Here is an 18,578-nt window from a genome sequence, read left to right on the forward strand (position 1 = left end):
TTCATACAGTACAGCTAAGAGACTCAAAAATTAGCACTCCGAGAATAGCTAGAAAGCAATCGATGCAGTTCTCACAGCCGCACCAAGGGGGGATTGAAGCGGAGGTGTTGACGCTGTTTCCGCCGGCACAGGGGAATCTTCGAGTCGTACAATAAACTTTTCGATTCAAATCGGGAACTATTTCGTACATGCAGGGAAGCACTGACCCAAGATGCAGGTGGTGGTGGGGCACCTGCGAGCCTCAACAAGCCACGCGTCACAGACGATGGACGGTCCATACAGCTGGTGAGAGGTCGATCCGTCGAAACTTAAAGAAACAAGGCGCATTTTCCCAAAATCCCCAAATACATGAGCTCCACATTAATAATTGTAGCACCTAAATCATTGTAGTATTTTGTATCCCTTCACTCAGATGGTGCCAGCCTCCCCGGGCTTAGCAGCAAAGTCTCTGCCGTTTCTGCACGGGCCTGGGTTGCGCCCATCGGTAATAAAGCCGTTTATCTAAGTTGAGGTTTAATGCAAATAATATTGTCAAATTGAAGCCATAACACGATTCATTGCCGCCAAGGCTACGCTGCGCCCTGTGGACGGGAGATGGTCGTTCGATGGCTTCTTGTTGGGCCTGATTCGGGAGCACAGCAGATCAATTTCCGTATTTTTTCCATATTCTGTCAAACCACCTCCACAGTCATCCAGTCGCTGAATAATTCAATTGTTAAGATGATCTTCGCGCTCCCTACTGGGTGGCGAGGCCTTAACCTACGGTTGCCTGAGTTAGATGTGCGGGCGAACAGTAGGTGAGTTGCTCGAAAATAAGAAAAATTGTTCGAGAAGGTTGCACTACAGGTGCTTACACTGCAGTATTCTTTGCGATTCTTTCCAGTTCCCACCGAACAACAATTCGTATCCAATATATGACTTGCCTAACGCACATTTTTGCTGTATTTCTGTGTCATTCCTTCCTGCATCCTTGCCTGGAGTTACAATTTTTTGAATTTGTGCCACTTCCCTAATAGTCGATTTTACATTGCGTCCTTACACCGAACTGTTGGGGGTCAATGCATGCACCAGAGAGGTTGGGAACGGAAAAGAGGTAGCGGAAAGCTTCTACTTGTGTCACTATTCTATTCGTCCCATGTGCTGCCTTCAAAGGTGAAACAGGCAGCTTTAGTGGTGCAAGAGCCGTAAGGAATTCAATATGAAGATTGTTCAGAATTATATATTTTTTTGGACTTGCTTAAATAGGGGCAACAAATACATCTTTATCGGAGTCTATTTATAAGAAAAACCAGGCGTGAATGCACGCACACTTACGGCTTTTAGAGCTATATTTTTTTCTCTGATGTACAATGCAGAAGTAAGACCTTAATTGTGCATCTGGAGCCTTAGTTGTTCAGTTCTTGTAGCGAGAGTCGGTCACTCATAAATGTCCATTAATGGGTGGGAATCAGCAGCAGTTAAAACGGATCCAAATGGCATTAATCACTTCAAGGCCACATCATTTTGGCCTAAAGATATCTTGTACATCATTTTGGCCTAAAGATATCTTGTTTGGAGTGCGCAAGTGGTACGTGAAGAAGACCCTATTTTTGAAAGCAAGCAAATCTGATCAAGTCCTATTGGCGGATGTTAAATGCTTCAGAACCCTGCATTGTCACACTTTAGTATTGAAAATTTTCTTGTTCGCCTTTGTGTCGCTTTATTCTTCAAAAGATCCATTTAGACTTGATAGGAATTCGCTTCTTATGAACGAAAACTTATACGGCTTCGGGAGTGCCTCGCTGCGAGCATATGCTCAACAAATCCTTCTGGCATACAACCAAAAGAATCAGAAAAGCTTATCTACTGTTGTAGCCAAATTTCCCTCTCTCCAACCTTGTCTGCAATGCTTTGCAAAGTACTCAAAGCTAGACCGAGTCGCTGACCAGTCATGCAGTTGCTGCCTGCCACTTTCTCGAGACCAGAGGTCATCTCAATAATTCCTCCATGCTGACCCAAGCTATCCTTCACACGCCTGTAATGCTGGCAACACACTGAATATATAGGACCCCTGCCTCTGTGTACTCTCTGAACAGCTGTTTACAGATTTAAGCAGTGAAACCCGTAGTCTGCAGCGGTGAAACAGAGTTTTGACAAGCGCATACGACAGTACTAATTTGTTTCCCTATTGGTAAGGACCTCGGCGTGGTGCCGTGTCTGCAGAGCCATTAAGTAAGGCACTGGCGACTCTTCAAAGGCCGCCATCCACTTCTGAGTTACTTTCTGACTGAGCCATACTTGGAGCCCCTTTGCTTTCGCAGTGTTTTAAAGAGAGGTGAAGGCCCACCCCTTCGCCGAAGACTTTGCGGGCTGTTTTTTTTCCCATCGTTTGCACGTGTTTTTGACTGAGCAACTTGCATGTTCAACAAATGTTGTAGTGCCAGAAACGCCGAATGTTGAGTTCAGCTGGAGCTGTGTGAGTAAAGGAGTGAAGTCAAGCTGACCTACGGCCCACTAGGGTCTACGGTCTCACCAGGTGCTATCCTAGGCGGCTGCATATGTAGCTTGATGTGTCACAGCTTACTCGTCGGATGAATTGCAAACGGTTTTAATTGATGAAACTGGAATCTACGAGGACTGGGGAGCGTGTCTGGAGGTGCTAGGCAGCGAACAGCTGGAGAAGACACTCTAGCAGTTTTGATTGCCCATACTTGGGAGCCATCAAAGGTGATCACAGGTTCAAAAGTGTGTTTGGCGCTAAGTCATAAGTGCCCAGGTAACCGCGTTAGGTCCACTAATTCTCTGGCGCGAATTGCCGGCACTAAATCTCTCTCCGGGGCCACCGATGCGGCGATGGCTTTGCGCAATCAGAGAGCTATGAATGTGTGACTGGAATGTCTAGGGAGCATAGTCAAAGCAAGTTTCCTTTTTGTCGAAATCTGTAAAGCTGTCGCTTAAGAACTATGCACGCAGTAGCAGCACAGTCCTACATTTCTGCTGATGTGCTGCGCCTGGCGCCTTTTCCCTTCATATAATGGCCAGGAAAGAGAAACAAATATTTTTTCCTTTGGAAGCCGTTCGTTTTCCCCGTAATTGTTTCATTTGCTAGCTGTGACTTGAGGCAATGCATAATCACTGACCCCACCGTGAGCCAGCCACAGTGCCTTCAGAACAATACACTGGTTTTGAATGCAAAGGCATCCAATGGAGTGGACGCTCGTGAGTCTTTCTCCATAAGTAAACTCGCAAAAGCGCTCACTGTCTGCTGTCGTGGGGCGCTACCACGGTGCATTTCACTCATCATTCATGGAATAAAGCATTAGGTATTATTATGTGTACATTGCTCAAGCAAAGTGATTCATTCTGCCTGTTGTTCTAGGTCTGGTACTACGTAAGTCACTTAATCCACTCATGTAGCCACAGAAGCTGTCAAGCGCATCCCGACTAATTTCGCGTGCCGTTGTTCCTTTACTATGCCTGAGAAGTCAGATCCTGCCTTAGTATTCATTTCGCTTATTTCTGATGGCACCAGATCATGAACTCCACCATGTGTATACCGCACTACTCAGTGTACATGGTGAGACTGGGTGGCGGAATGCTACACCCCGAGTACCTGTTTCAGGGGTGCCCTAGCGCCTGAAGACTCGCTGGCTGAGAATGACCTCGCGTTGACTGGGAATAAAAGTTAAATTTGGGACTAGATCAAGCATTTCGCAGCACTATCCCTACAGAAACATGCAGATCTTGTAGACGTGAGCCACGGCACCTCGCATGGGCCGCAGCAGTTGGCACTGCTGCCTCACTTAAACAGCGCTTCTAAAGTTTTCGATATGAATTGTTTATCTTGCTTTATTCTCAAAAAGCACTTTCCTTTCAATTTAGCGAAGGAAGGCGACAAAGGGTCTTGCGTTCTCACTCAGCCTCGCTCTCGGTACGCTGGAGCTTGCGAGCTGGCGCAGAGCCTAGGGGAGGCGGCACCCTTGGGGCCATCGGTTTGCCTTTTTCCTGGCTGGTGTTTATATCGTTCGTCTTTCTTTTGTATGGAGGGCCCGTACAATATATTCTTCATGTCCAAGTGAGATGGATTGGCCTCCGGCAGCATCAACTGCGCACTGGCCGACGCCGCCACCTGGCATTCCCATCCCGTAAGCTGGTGGGGTCAGGGGTTTTCTCTACATTTTTTGGCCAACGGCGATTTCCGAATTTTCCCCATCTTTGTGCTTGGCTCCTCTCAAGCTAGAGGCCCTAGAGGGGGCGCTTTGAGACGCCGTAGTCTCAGAGCATCCACAGGACGTTCGTCTGTTCCCGCACATCATCTGTTTCCTTGCCCGCAGTGTATCGACACCAGATGGAATGCATTTTTTACTCTTTATTTGCTACTTTTGAGCTGATCTGCGCCAAGAACAAATGAAGGGCCGCCGCATCTCTGTTTCGCGATCCTCTGAAACCCACTGATGGGCGTGTCTTCTTCCGAAAGGGCATCCGCGGGCTTTTCGGACTTCTCCCGCAGCCTCAAGGGCAAACAAAGGGAAATGTGCATTTACTGTTCACTTGGTTCTTTCTACTGCGAAACGACAGCCCTCCAGAAACCGGTCGCTTGTGGGGCTGATTGATCCTGCAGTTCTGTTTCGGCTCCCGCGGTGCAGCGGGTGTCTACGTCCACGGGGTGAATACGCACCTATATCAATTGATTCGTGGCGACAAAGTGTAGTTGGGGCATTGGGCTGTCTGTGAGCAGCTGCAGTGCTTCCACGCCGCAACCAACAGCTCGTTTGCGCTATCCATATGCATTCATGCTAGCGGTCAGGCAGCACCGGTTTCGGCGCCTTCTTATTTTGGACCTTAGCAACAGCAGGAAGCGCCTCACCCAGTGTGACTGAGGGGAGCACGAGTTCAATTTTCTGCTGCAATACACAAGCAGAACGCCTACACCGCAGAGGACAGGCAGGTGTTCCCTGCCTTCCGCTGCTTTCCTGAGGAGGGAAGAGCGCACGCGTCATCTATGGTTTTAAGAAGTAGTGTCGGGAGGGCCATTGCCAGTTGGAGTCCCCAGGCTTCCTGGTGGATTCGCACTTCGTGTGGATCCCCCTTTCTGGAACTGTCACTGGGTTGTAGGTACACCGCAGCCTGCGGGAGGCTGAGCACTTGATTCAGCAGCCACATTTCCCCTTGTTGAATAAAGTACTAGTGAAGTAACCACAGCCTCCAGGAGCTCCCGTGCTTGCCCGCCGCAGCGCTCGGCGGGCCCCGTAAACAAAGCGGCTCTCTCGTGTTGCGTTTGATGGAGGGCCCCCGACAGTTCTCGCGTTTTATTATCCGAGTTTGGTTTGCTGTTGCCGCGCTATAGCCTTCTTGAATTCGCCTTGAAGGGGCGCTGGTGGTCGCTGGGAGGCAGCTGATGTGTGTAGCACACATTGTCCTCATTGTATCTTGTTTCTGTCCGTGTTCGCTTCGCCTGGTTGCAAGTTGCTGAATAAAAGTTTCCCTGAGCACTTGAAAAGCACCTATTTTTATTTTTGTCTTCTTGTTCCTGCCAGCCTCTCAGCGCTGCAGTTCCCACAGACGGGCAATGGACGGCGACCTGCAGCAGCAGCAGCCGGGGATAGCGGCGAGCTCTTCTTACGGCCGCCCCTTCCAGACTATGGTGATAAGAGACACTCCAGGGTCTTGTATTGTCCCGGACTCCCTCTCCGACTCGCTGGCGCGTCAGCTCTCAGCGCAGCTCTCCAGCAGCGGCCGCATTTCCACGGACAGGTCCCCCTGTCTGCTGCCTTCCCCCTCCCCCCCCGCTGCAGTTTCGCAGTGGGAGGGGGCGGCGGTGGCAGCAAGCGGCGCTCTCTACCACGGGGCTGGGGGCAATCCCGGGCTGGTGGGAGAGTGGAGCCCCGGCGGGTCTGTGCCCGCCAGTTTGTTGCTAAGTTCAAGTACCTCTTCGGGCGTGCAGCAGCGGCGCGAATTCAAAACTGCAGCAGAGACGATGAGTGCTTCCAGCGGCGCAGTTACTGGGGAAGAAGGCTCTGCTTTCCTCGCCGCTTCCAGCCGGATCGCCGGCCACCCCACGCCGGCCACGCAGCAGCAGCCCATGGGTCTCGCGTACAGCCTCCAGTGCGCAGGCAGGATGGGCAGTATGGCCCCTCTGCTCTCCTCTGATGTACAGGCAGATGTTGTTCGTTTCGTGGTAGATGAACAGGGGCACCAGCGCATGCGCAGGGACTCTGCGTTGGATCTGCAGGCCCCTCCTGGCTACGAATCTATAGACCTATCTGTAGCGCCTTCCCTCGAGGCGCGACCCGTGGCCGAGCAGGATGTGCTTATTCAAGAGTTCAATGCACGCTCCAGAATTGGGTTTCCCGCCTCGGGAGAAGGCACCTTGGGCCTCGAAGCTGGGTTTTGTGGACAGCAGCCGCAGCCAGACTTCGCGAGGCGGCGGTCCTCGACCCTCTCGCCGTCTTCGCAGACAGCACGCGACAGAGCCGCCGCCCGAAAAGGAAGGAGTCAGCGGACTACACTGGACACTCCCTCTCCTTCTGTGGAGTCTGCCGCGTCTGCGCCACCTGTCAGCTTTACCCAGAACACGGGGGGGAGGGATGGGATGGCCCTGGCCAGATCCGAGCCACTGGAAAACGAGAAGAGTCACGACCCCGTGCATATGGATGTGGGTTTGTCTATGAGCAAATTGCAGGGGGAGGTCAGGTCGTTTGTGAGTATTCTGTACGACTCCGTCTTCAATTCAAGTCCGACGTGGCAGGTGCCAATGTACACGTCGGCGGCCCGCGGCGTACACACCCCGCAGCTGCCAGACGTCGTCGTTACCATGCACTCGCCCTGGTGCACAAGGAAACAGTGGCTGGACCCGCAGCTCGTCGGTGGCCGACCTCTTGAACACCCTGTTTTTGACCAAGGAACGGGCCACGCGGACGCACTTAGACAGCTCACAGCCCTGAAGTCGTGCATAGGGGACTTCGCGGTCACAGTGGAGTGCGTGCAAGCTTGCGTCGCCGGGCCCGGTCGCCTCTCTTGTGCCCTGAGAGGCACGCTGGTCGCCCCGGGCCTCCTGTCTCGCGACCCCGAAGTCAACGAGCCAGGCCGGGACGGCCACCCTCAAGCTCCCAAGATGGGCCGCTTTGCTCATTTCCTCACGCTTATCCCGAAGCACCTCAACGATGACACCGCAGACCCTTCAGGCGACGGCAGCAGGAATACGGTCCCGACAGATCCCCACCCCTGGATTTTGGTCGCTCGGAGTTTGTATTTTTTGATCGAGTCTGAAATGTTCGTGGCTATTAATGCGTCAGAAGGGACGGGGGGCGCTGCGCACATTTCCTCTCAGGTTGTCAGTGGCCATTCGCTATTGTGTGATGCGGATCTCAGCCCAGGAATCCCCAACGGCTTCGAAACCCCCCTCAGCGTTCCACCGGGAAGGGGTTCTCGAAGCGTGGGGCAACTGCAGGAGCTGGCTGAGCAGCATGTGGCTCCAAAGAACACCCCATTGAGCTGTTTGTCGCTAATGCTAAAGCCTGCCATTGCTTTGGGGCACGACCGAGGCGTGCCTCTTCCTGGGAAGGCCAGGGGCTCGCTGCCTTCCTGCGACGACCTCCCTACGGGAGCCGAGTGCATGAAGGCTGCAGTGGCCCAACTTGCGACGGGTCTGCTTGCAGATTCTCCTACTCGAAATCAGCAGCACATTACGGGCTCGGCTGCGTGGACCGCTTTTATGCACAATCCAGCGCCGCGGCAGCGGCGCAGCCGCAAGAAGAAGAAGTCGAGACAGGCAGGAACAAATGCTTCGGACCCAGAGACGCAATTGCTCTCCAGTAGTAGTCTTTCGGCGGTTGTTTCCCAGTCTGCATCGTTTCAGCTGCCAGCCACTCTTCAGCTGCAGTCCTTCGAGCAGCAAGCCATGCAAGACAGACGCGACGACCTCCTCAGCCTCACGTCTTTGCCGTCTAAAGGTATATTGACCCTTCCGGGCTCCCAAGGGGTCCCTCCAGATGCCTTTGAACGGACTGTTTTCGTCTCGTGGATTCCAAGAGCCGCACGTGCCCAGGAGCACACGGACAAGGAAGAAGCCGAGGAAAAGGTAGGAAAATGCACAAGTGTTGCCGGAGTAGATTTGCAAACGTGCCACTGCTCATATTGTAATTGGATGTTGGTGATTCGTGTTTCGTGTAGTCGCATGTGTAGTGTTCCTCGGCTACTCGGTCACTCCGCTTGTGTGTTTTTTCCTGTTGTCTTGAGGTTGGCGAACACCGGTTGTTTTGTTGAGCAGCTGGCCTTTTGTTTTGTAGATTTTGGCCGAAAGGTTACTTCTAAACCCTGAAGCCCTAAACGCTGGAACGCTAATCTCTCAAACAAAAAGGCACACAAATGTATATTTGTAGACGCAGCTCACGCTTGCTGGCTAACGGCGCAATTCTGCTGCCCGGTTGTTTGGTTTATGTTTTGTTTGTGGCGCAGCTGAAGACGGTTCTTTCGAGCGAGTTGGGTATTTGCGGAATTGAGCGCGTCTTGGTATTCCCACCTCGGGGCTCTCACTGTTGCATCACCTTTTTCAACTCAGAGGCATCCATGGCTTTCTTGTTAGAGTATGCTGGCGGCACGTTTACACCCAACACGGAGAAGTTTAAGAAGCGCATCTGCGCCTCCTTCAATGTTGAATTTGACAGAGGTATTCAGAGAGTTTTCATTCGTATTGAAGGGGTGAAGCTGATGCCCCCGGCAGGTCGCGCCGCCGACACGGAGCCGAAGTCTTAGGCCCTGGTATTTATTCAGCATCCATACTTGACCGTCCAAGCACTGCCTTGTTCGTCTCATTTCAATACACCGAATTGTATTTATAGTTATAGTTTATATATTGTATGCAATTGTCCTTAATTTCGCCCACACCCCGTTTACAAATGGTCTCCACCTCGCCGACGTGGCCCCACGTGGAGATGTGTTTTTGAGCTTGTGTTGATTGAAAGCCCACATTGCTCAGGTCTGCGTGCGTTTATCGGCATCAGCCGCCTGATATAATATTCGCACTCCTCGTTATTTGCCGGTCGCTCCTCCTCCAGGAAACTGGCACGCGTGACAGATGGACTCACAGAGCCGCGCTCAGTCTCAGGAAGCTGTAGAGCATGTCTGCCAAGTATTTCGCTTGTTCTTTCCATCCGGCGACTTGGGTAAAACTCGCCGTAGAATGGGTCACAACACTGCTTAACTATGCTGTAGTGTACATCTGCCCGGCAGAAGCGCACATAGATTCGTCCGCATTCTGCTGGAATCGCATGCAAGAACGACTGCGTAGATGTCCGTTCGGGCCGTTTTGATAACCTTGGCCTCACTGCGTCGCCAATACAGGGAGCCGCTCATGGTGGTTTTGCGTGTTCGCGCCTTATCGAGGGTGACTCGTGCATTTGACAGCCGACGCTGTCCATGTTGTGCCAAATGGCACTGATTGCTGTCAGGTCCCCTTTGGCCTTAGTTCGTGCACTTGTTTTCGACCGTGGGTGGTGTACAATCTGGCTTTGCGCATATTTAGTAGATATAGGAAGTATCATGTTTGGCTCCGCCTCAATGTTTTCCGGTACACACAGACGGGTTGATTTCCACTCAAGGAATGTTTCACGGATGACGTCTACATGCAAAAGCGTGGCTTTTAGCGGGCCCCATACTTATAGTAGTCGTTACTACTTAGAGTTCGCATGCGGTGTGGTGGAGCCGATGCAAAATGCGGATCTGACGCACTGTAGTGATGTAGTGCCTGCGAGATTTGACAGGTTGCTTAGGCCGGAGTGACTAAGCTAAAGGCTGCCAAGCTGGAGTGCAGCGAAGCCATTCCTTTGCCCATCTGTAGTTTGTATAGTCAAGCAGAGAGACGCTAATGTTTGCGTAGTATGGTAGTGTACCTTTGGCATTTTGGGCTGTGGAGCTGCTCAATAAGCGCTCCATTGTAGAGGCGCATGTATGCATTTTGAACAAACAAAAGCAAAACTATCCAGGCCCGCTGCTCAGTGCATGCACCATCTTGGAGTAGCAATGTCCAGTGGTACAGCAGCTACCTTTGTTGGAGCGCGGCGCCCTGCTCAGCAGAACCGATAAGGGCGACGTGAGGAGTATAATGTAAGAAGATGTATCCTTACGCAATGTACACGCATTATATCGACGTATTATGTCTCCGCAACTGCCAGTAGTTGGTGTTGTCAACAGGCTCATTTTCTTGTGGTAGGTAGTGCATGAACTGATGCCTCTATTGGCTTTTGCCATGTTGTAGTTTCTTGTAGTCAGCAACAACAGCTGATCAAAGGTTTTATTGGTTAATGCTGGCAGTAAGTGGGGCAACTACGGAAAGTACAACAGAGAGACCAGTGGACACTCGCGAGCATCCGTCCTTGGTCACAGCCCTGATCCCTGTACAGCGGGACCTCGTTGATGTGGTTGCTTTTGCTCTGACTTTGTCTAATGCAAAACACGATGTGCAGCACGTGTGAATGAATTCTTTTTGTGTTACGCACATCCTTTTCCCCAATTCATCCTTGTTCTCTGCTTCGCTACGCCGCCACAATCGCAGCGGCCAAAGCCGACGCAGGTGTGCGGCACTGCAAAATCCCGTTGCACAATGGAAGGCGACGAGAGCGGCTGCCAGTCCAATTTTTCCATCCCTCATTGTGGCTGCTGGAAGCAGACTTCTGAGAAGGGGGAACACATCTGCAAAAGTCGCGCTCGTCCCGGCGCTGCTGCTGACGCCTCTCAGGAGCACTGGAGAGATAGTGACTTTCAATCGGCTTCAGATGCCCAAGGAGGAGATGACAAAAAGTCAGAAGGAAGCAGGAGCCAAGGCCGAATCAGCAATGCATTAGTTAGCGCTAGAGGCGGGATAACAGCCCTATTTCTGGGCGGGCTATTCTTTGCCTTGTCAGCTGGCCTCCTGATGGTATTCTACGCGGCGGTCTGCTGCGTCATCGCCGGTGTAGACTTTACAGAGAGCGCTGTGGGCCGTTTTATGTTCGATCAAGCTCCGCTTTTGGAGAATCTCGCCCGACTACCCCTAAGCGTTGCTGTCGTATTCGTACGGGCGGCGATCTTTATCTACTTCACATTTATTGAGTGGTTCATCGACTCCTTTCATTTGGTAACGGGTGTTTTGAGGTTCCTGTTAGTAGATCTGGCATTCAACTTGTACGATATGTCCATGGAGTACACGCGTTGGTGCCCGTGGCCGGCGATCTTATTGTATGGCGCGTTCTGGGCGCTTTTGCTCCAAGGAGTTCTTCTCCTGTTCGACTTTGGCCTGGGTGAACTGTATGAGAAAGTTAGGGCCTACTTATCTCTGCTGAAGTCCGTCGCAGACTTGGCAAGAAGGGGGGAAGAACTCAACGCGTTGCACCCTTCATTTCCCTTTCCACGGGGCAGGCCACAGCGCAGCTACGGCCAGCGCAGTGCTGCGTATTCCTCTACGGCGGAGGAAGCGGGTGGGGTCAGGAAGGTGGCGAGCATCCCCAAGAGGGGAGGTGCCTCAACAAACAGCTTCGCTGAAGGAACGCCCTTCAAGGCATTTGTTTGTCAGGCATCTGCAGACGAAACTGGAAAGTGCTCAGAAGGCTATCTGTCGTCAACTTCGAAAGCCCCCACGGGACTGGCTGGATCTGCTTCCCAGGCTGCAGGAGAGGGCAAAGCGAACAAGCCTGACTTTGATTCGAGGACCTTGAATGCAGACTCGTCAGAAACAACAAAAGCACATGTGCCAGAGACCCTTTTCCGACAGCTCAGAAACAAAAGGAGCAACGCCTTGTTTCCCCCAAAGCTAGAGAGAAAGGCGTTCCAGCTCTTCTGTTCAGGCAGTGTGGCAAACGAGGGCGACACAACGGAGTCCCTAAGTAGGCCTTGCATGGAACTGGAGATGAAAAACGCAGCGGGTTGGCCTCGCGATGTTTCTTCTGAACAGCGATGTGTTGAACCGATGGAGCAGTTGACCCCAGTGTGTTACGAAATGGAAGAATTTGCGAGTAACTTTCCAGAAAACGCGCCGTTTCTCGAAACCCCAGCTGTCGAAAGTGAGGGCGAATGCGGGGACGCGGATTTCGTAGACCACGAGTGCGAGCCAGAGGAACTTGGCGTCAACAACGATGACGACTGGTGCATTGTCGCACCTGAGGTCACCGAGTCAAGCACAAAGTTTTGCTGAGGCGCTGTGGCCGCGACAAGGGGAAGTGCCACAAGTGGGTGTTATGGGCACTTCCAGGTTGTTCAGTGCCCACCAGAACAAAGTAGGGTGGTGGCGCATGTCAATTCTCCACTGCACTTCGCAGCGAATTTGCTGCTGCTCAAGGCGGCCTTGCGCGCAGACTGAATTGCAGACCGAATTGTGAGTCATACCCGCCGAGTGTCTTGCATGGAGCGTGTCGGGCTGTGATTTTTACGGTTGTTTTTTTCATGTTTCCGCTTCATAGAAAGGCATGCGTTGATCCGGGGAGTCTCGCCGGGACAACGTCACGCATCAGCTTATTACGGTTGACCGAAGAAGACGCTGTATGCAGTGTACGACCTACGCCTCTTTCTAGCTGTAGGCGAGGACAGCAAGCTTGGCTTGAAGGCACACAAGGGCCTGCATTGGCGAGCGTTCAGAGCCTAGTGGAGGTTCCACACATGCACACTGCGTGAGCAGATTATGAGCCTGCCAACGCAGAACCAGGGGCTCGCTCTTCGAAAGATGCGAAGATAAAGCTTTCAGCTGCATATGCATCTTTTTGAGAGTTTCGACAACAACAGACATTTTTAGGCATACGGGAAGATCAGGATGCAGCTCTCCTGTGCAAAGCATGGCAGTGTCCCAAACTGTTTTAACAAGAACCAGATTGCAGGAGCGTTTCTTCTTGTGTCACAGGGCAAGCTGCGTCCTTCTGACAAATGTAGTGCAACCCAGCATACCAGCAGAGGCGTTAGGCCTACGATTTACAACTTTGAGCACAGTCGCTTGCAGCAGTCCACCGGCCAGGAACAGAAATCCCGCGGTGCGGTTTCGTATGCCCCATACGAGTTCATACAGCTAGCAATAATATCGTATACTGGCTATTCACTGCTACAAAGACGAACTGTCTGGGCTTAACAGTGCATTAGTGGTCGCGTAAAGTTCGGGTGAAATATCAAAAATGCGGTTCCCATCAAAACATGGCAGCAGCTGCTCTTGGCCAGTGTTACATGCAGAGAGTGTAGGAAATCGCGCAGGAGAAACCAAGAGAGAGGAATTTTGGTTTTTGAACAAAAGAGTATTTGGTAAGGAGCCAAATAAGTAACTAGAAAATCGTTTGATGGAACCCTGTTTCATTTGAGCTCATTGAGTTTACCGCTAGCTAGTCAAGTTCTACAGGGTCATCATCTCTATCAGCATCTCGTCAGGCTATTCCCAAGAAAGATTGTCTACCCGTCACAACAGTAAGCTACGACGACTGCCCAAAATACCAGTAAGACAGTCTCTGCTGCGCTTGCAGCCCGAGAGGCACTGGAGCACCAGCTAGCGGACACGAGCAATATGCGGGCAACGTAGAACCTTTGTACCACTATTCCTTCTCACAGCTGATATAAAAAGCACAAAACTTAGGTTCTATTGAACGGTGGTAAATTTTCCGTAGAAAGTTTTCCTTGAGGCAGCAGTCTATGGCAGCGCTGCAACTTCTGACTTCGGGCATTCTGTGAGCTCAGCGGAGGTTTGTAGAGGTTCATCTACTGCGAGTCAGGTTGTGCGAGAGCACAGGAAGAAGCCAAATACTGATGCTGTTTCTTACCGTACTGGGTTTCATTTGGGAAGGGTTTTCAGTGTCTGTCACACGCCTCTAGAGGTGACAGTAGAATGGGGCGTAACAGAGCACCGACGCTAACGTTTGCTCACTGGAAGCTACTCTACGTTGACTCTAATATACCCCCTCAACCCGCTAAATTATGCTTAACGACTGCTGGCTCTGGGCTATTTCCGCGATATTTATTGAGTTTCTCGCCTAGGCCTGCAATCAGGACTCTTTGCGTCTCTAAAGGCTATTGAAGAACACAAGGGCGAATATACAGGGCAGCAGGCTGCTTCAGCTGTTAGTCCTCATAATTCTGCCGCAAAGCTACCGGGATAATTTCCGTCGTTCACCTAATTCATTGCTTCACGATGAGTGCGCCCACATTAGGTCAGGAAGAGTAGAGAACATGCATCTGATTGCATGGGATGTGCTAATATTGAAAGGAATGCTAGAGAAGCAGGCAAGACCGTGACGCCGCGTGCTCATTTGGGACACCAACGGAGTACTGAGGATCCAGAAAAACCAGACCTGGCAGTTACCTAGTAGCTGGTGACATTTACACGGTGGCAAACTAAGTAAACTCAGCAGCAGGTCTGCAGCCAGCTGCGAAACGCGGTAACTGCGACTCGTGGTGAAAGCTGCGACATAAGTGCTGCATATGGCCCTATTCAAGATGCAGCCAAGAGCCTCATATCCTTGGCTGTGCCCTCGCTACTCTCTTTCATTGCGCTAGCAATGGTTGTTCCTAGAGCCAACATAACGAGGCAAAAGTGACGCCTCTTGCGCGGCTGGCCAGCATAAGGAGCCAGAAGTTTCGCCTGTAGAATGGCCTATCACACCTGAAGGCATAAGTATCGTCTTGAACGTGGTGAGCCACTACGTAGATGAGGGTCTCTTAAAGTCGCTGTATGCTTATCTATGACTAACTTGTACTTGTGCCCCAGAACTACAGTGGAAGGCTGTTTGTCAACTAAGCCCCATACTTGAACCCACAGCCCCCAACACTGACCATGGGTGTGTACAGCCGTCAAGAACTTGTCCTGCTTGGCTGGGGCCAGTTTTCACGGACATAATTTTGCCCCCAACTCTTAGCAGACAACTGTTAGCATCTTACGCAGTCAGCTACACCGTCCTTACTCATTCAGCCTCAAAAGCATCTACGTAAGATATACACCGCCATGCCACAGAAGTTCCTTCGCGGCCTTTACGGGGACGCCGCAGCTTTCGAACAGCAAACTTAAAAATGGTTTTAGTTCATCGTTAATAACAACAACTCAATATCACCACAGAGAATGGCGATGAGTGGATATCATAAAGACGAGGTCTTCTGAGACTGGGATCAGCAGAGGTGGGGTGGGGCTTCGCAGGGTGCTGCAGGCGCATCTCTTGCCCACCGCCACAGGTGCACCCCACCGCACTTGGGGAATGGCTGTGATTGCTCAGCATCACTTTTGTGTATTTCAAGCTCGTTCAACTTCAAAATATAGACGGCTCCTTGTGGCGCAGGCCCCAGAAGCTGTAATAGCATTCTCTCACGTGCATTTGGTTGTGTTTACCCCCAAAGACTTCCGTCGCGAAAATGGAGAACAAGGAAACATTTGCCTTCAACGCTGATATTCAGCAGTTGATGAGTGAGTTTTCGTATAAATGCTGTTTTCTTTTTATAATATCGACTTATTGGCGGCCTTTTTCTGGCGGCGTGCACTGCTAGTGGAGTGTGGCCATGCGGTGTCCACGCATCGCGTCGCGGCTGTCTTCGCTGGCTGTGGCGTGTCTTTCCTTCTTCGAGTTTTAGCGAAGTTTGCGGGAAGTGAAATCCCAAACAGTGTATGGCGTTGTGGAAGCAGGGGATTGGTGATGGCGGGATTGTGTGCGCGTGCGGGCGCTGGTGTGTGCAGGCTTGATCATCAACACGTTTTACAGCAACAAGGAGATTTTCCTGCGTGAGTTGATCTCGAACGCGTCCGACGCTCTGGACAAGATCCGCTATGAAGCAATTACGGACCCGGAGAAGCTGAAGACGAAGCCGGAGCTGTTCATCCGGCTGATCCCGGACAAGGCCAACAACACGCTGACCATCGAAGACAGCGGCATTGGCATGACGAAGGCAGAGCTGGTGAACAACTTGGGAACAATCGCCCGCTCGGGCACGAAGGCCTTCATGGAGGCCCTGCAGGCCGGCGGGGACATCTCCATGATTGGCCAGTTCGGCGTGGGTTTCTACTCCGCCTACCTGGTGGCGGACAGCGTGACAGTGGTGTCGAAGCACAACGACGACGAGCAGTACGTGTGGGAGTCCGCGGCCGGGGGCTCCTTCACTGTGCAAAAAGACGACAAGTACGAGCCTTTGGGCCGCGGGACCCGCATCATTCTGCACCTGAAGGAGGACCAGGGCGAGTACCTCGAGGAGCGGAGGCTGAAGGACTTGGTGAAAAAACACTCCGAGTTCATCTCCTTCCCCATCGAGCTGGCTGTGGAGAAGACCCACGAGCGCGAAGTGACGGAGTCCGAGGACGAGGAGGAGAAGAAGGCCGACGAGAAGGCCGAGGAGAAGGAGGGCGAGGAGAAGAAGGAGGGCGAGGAGAAGAAGGAGGGCGAGGAGGAAAAGAAGGAGAAGACCAAGAAGACCAAGAAGGTCAAGGAGGTCACCCGCGAGTGGGAACAGCTCAACAAGCAGAAGCCCCTCTGGATGCGCAAGCCCGAGGAAGTCACTGAAGAGGAATACGCCTCTTTCTACAAGTCCCTTTCGAATGACTGGGAAGAACACTTGGCTGTCAAGCACTTCAGCGTCGAGGGCCAGCTCGAGTTCAAGGCCCTCCTCTTCGTCCCCAAGAGGGCCCCCTTCGACCTCTTCGAAACTCGCAAGAAACGCAACAACATCAAACTCTACGTGCGCCGCGTCTTCATCATGGACGACTGCGAAGACATCATCCCGGAGTGGCTGAACTTCGTGAAGGGCGTTGTCGACTCTGAGGACTTGCCCCTCAACATCTCCAGGGAGAGCCTCCAGCAGAACAAGATCCTCAAGGTCATCCGCAAGAACCTCGTCAAGAAGTGCCTCGAGATGTTCGCGGAAATCGAAGAGAAGAAGGAAAACTACGCCAAGTTCTACGAGCAGTTCTCCAAGAACCTCAAGCTCGGTATCCACGAAGACAGCGCCAACCGCGCCAAGGTAAGCGGAAGAACGTGATTTCTCCCGTTTTAATTCCTTAAGATCTATCTTATATCTATTCATTTTAATGGAGCATGTGAAATTCACGCAGAGTTGAACAGAGATGGTGTGAGTCTTTATATGAGTGAGTGATTGAATTCGTGAGAGCTGGCTTGTATGTCCAAGGCAAATTCCCGTGCGTTTTCCGTTTGTATCGGAGTTTATATCGCAAGGGCCAGACACCTTGGGATAATGCACCTCGGTTCACTTTGGCCCATGTTCTTTGGTGTCGGTGCTGAGACGCGGTCCTTGAGATCTCTCCCTGCCTGTTGGCTTACCGGTGAAACTGCCGCGATCATGGGAGTAGATTGCGTTATCCGCGGCACAGCTTTTGCAATTTTGTTTCACAAATGGATTAACTTGGCTCCGGGATGATCGGGAACATGCACCACGCCTACACTGCATTGCGGTGCCTGTGCGGAGGATATCCCAAACCACACTCAGTCCACTGACGGTCTTTGTGGAAGGCTGCGCTCCATTGGAAGACTATTTCATATCTTGTTCATTTTAATAAAGATTGACCAATGTCAAGTGCGTTATAGGGAGAAGAGCGACTCCGGAATGCAAGTCCGAAGTGTTGTGCTTTGCTGGTGCGTACAGATCGCTGAGCTGCTGCGCTTCCACAGCAGCAAGTCTGGCGAGGACATGGTGTCTTTCAAGGAGTACGTGGACCGCATGAAGGAAGGCCAGAAGGACATCTACTACATCACTGGCGAGTCTCGCCAGACTGTGGCGAACTCTCCGTTCCTGGAGAAGCTGACGAAGAAGGGCTACGAGGTGCTGTACATGACAGACCCCATTGACGAGTACGCAGTGCAGCAGCTGAAGGAGTTCGACAACCACAAGCTGCGCTGCTGCACGAAGGAGGGCCTTGAGATTGACGAGTCTGAGGAGGAGAAGAAGAAGTTCGAAGAGCTGAAGGCCGAGTTCGAGCCGCTGCTGAAACTCATCAAGGAGGTGCTGCACGACAAAGTCGACAAGGTGGTCCTCTCCAACAGAATCACCGACTCCCCCTGCGTGCTGGTGACCACTGAGTTCGGCTGGTCCGCCAACATGGAGCGGATCATGAAGGCTCAGGCGCTGCGGGACAACAGCATGACCAGCTACATGGTCAGCAAGAAGACCATGGAGGTGAACGGCCACCACAGCATCATGATTGAGATTAAGAACAAGGCTGCTGTCGACAAGTCCGACAAGACTGTGAAGGATCTCATCTGGCTGCTGTACGACACGGCCCTCCTCACCTCCGGCTTCAGCCTCGAGGAACCCACCCAGTTCGCTGCGCGCATCCACCGCATGATCAAGTTGGGTCTTTCCATCGATGATGATGAAGAGGCAAAGGATGATGACCTTCCCCCTCTGGAGGAGGTTGAGGGCGCTGCCGACGAGGCCTCCAAGATGGAGGAAGTCGACTAAGAGGTTTGCATGCGCTGGCGGGCGTGAGGGAGAGAGCAACGGCAAAGTGAACGTGCAAAACATTTCTGCATGCAGGCGATGGTCTCGTGCGAAATGTTCGAAATCCAAATTGTTAAGTGATCGCGAGGGTTCACAGATTCTCTAGATACAAATTCCTGCGCGGGGCAACTGCCCCAGTCAGGAACTGGCGAACAAGACTCTGAGCTTCG

At 52.0% G+C, this 18,578-nt stretch overlaps 3 protein-coding genes across 3 annotated transcripts; all 3 read left to right on the top strand.

Moving 5' to 3' along the window:
• Positions 1-5,548: 5,548 nt before the first annotated feature.
• Positions 5,549-8,733, top strand: ENH_00077490 (hypothetical protein, conserved; the record flags this gene model as incomplete). Its single annotated transcript, XM_013583032.1, has 2 exons — positions 5,549-8,059; positions 8,437-8,733. The coding sequence occupies 2 exons, from the start codon at positions 5,549-5,551 to the stop codon at positions 8,731-8,733; spliced, it is 2,808 nt and encodes a 935-aa protein (XP_013438486.1).
• Positions 8,734-10,579: 1,846 nt separating this feature from the next.
• Positions 10,580-12,145, top strand: ENH_00077500 (hypothetical protein, conserved; the record flags this gene model as incomplete). The annotated part of the gene is made up of 1 exon (XM_013583033.1): positions 10,580-12,145. The coding sequence occupies one exon, from the start codon at positions 10,580-10,582 to the stop codon at positions 12,143-12,145; it is 1,566 nt and encodes a 521-aa protein (XP_013438487.1).
• A 3,176-nt stretch (positions 12,146-15,321) lies between these two features.
• ENH_00077510 (heat shock protein 90, putative) lies at positions 15,322-18,369 on the top strand (the record flags this gene model as incomplete). The annotated part of the gene is made up of 3 exons (XM_013583034.1): positions 15,322-15,373; positions 15,641-16,914; positions 17,554-18,369. The coding sequence occupies 3 exons, from the start codon at positions 15,322-15,324 to the stop codon at positions 18,367-18,369; spliced, it is 2,142 nt and encodes a 713-aa protein (XP_013438488.1).
• Positions 18,370-18,578: the final 209 nt, after the last annotated feature.

Source organism: Eimeria necatrix, genomic scaffold, assembly GCF_000499385.1.
Source record: "Eimeria necatrix Houghton genomic scaffold, Enh_scaff80, whole genome shotgun sequence".
NCBI classification, from domain to species: Eukaryota; Apicomplexa; class Conoidasida; order Eucoccidiorida; family Eimeriidae; genus Eimeria; species Eimeria necatrix.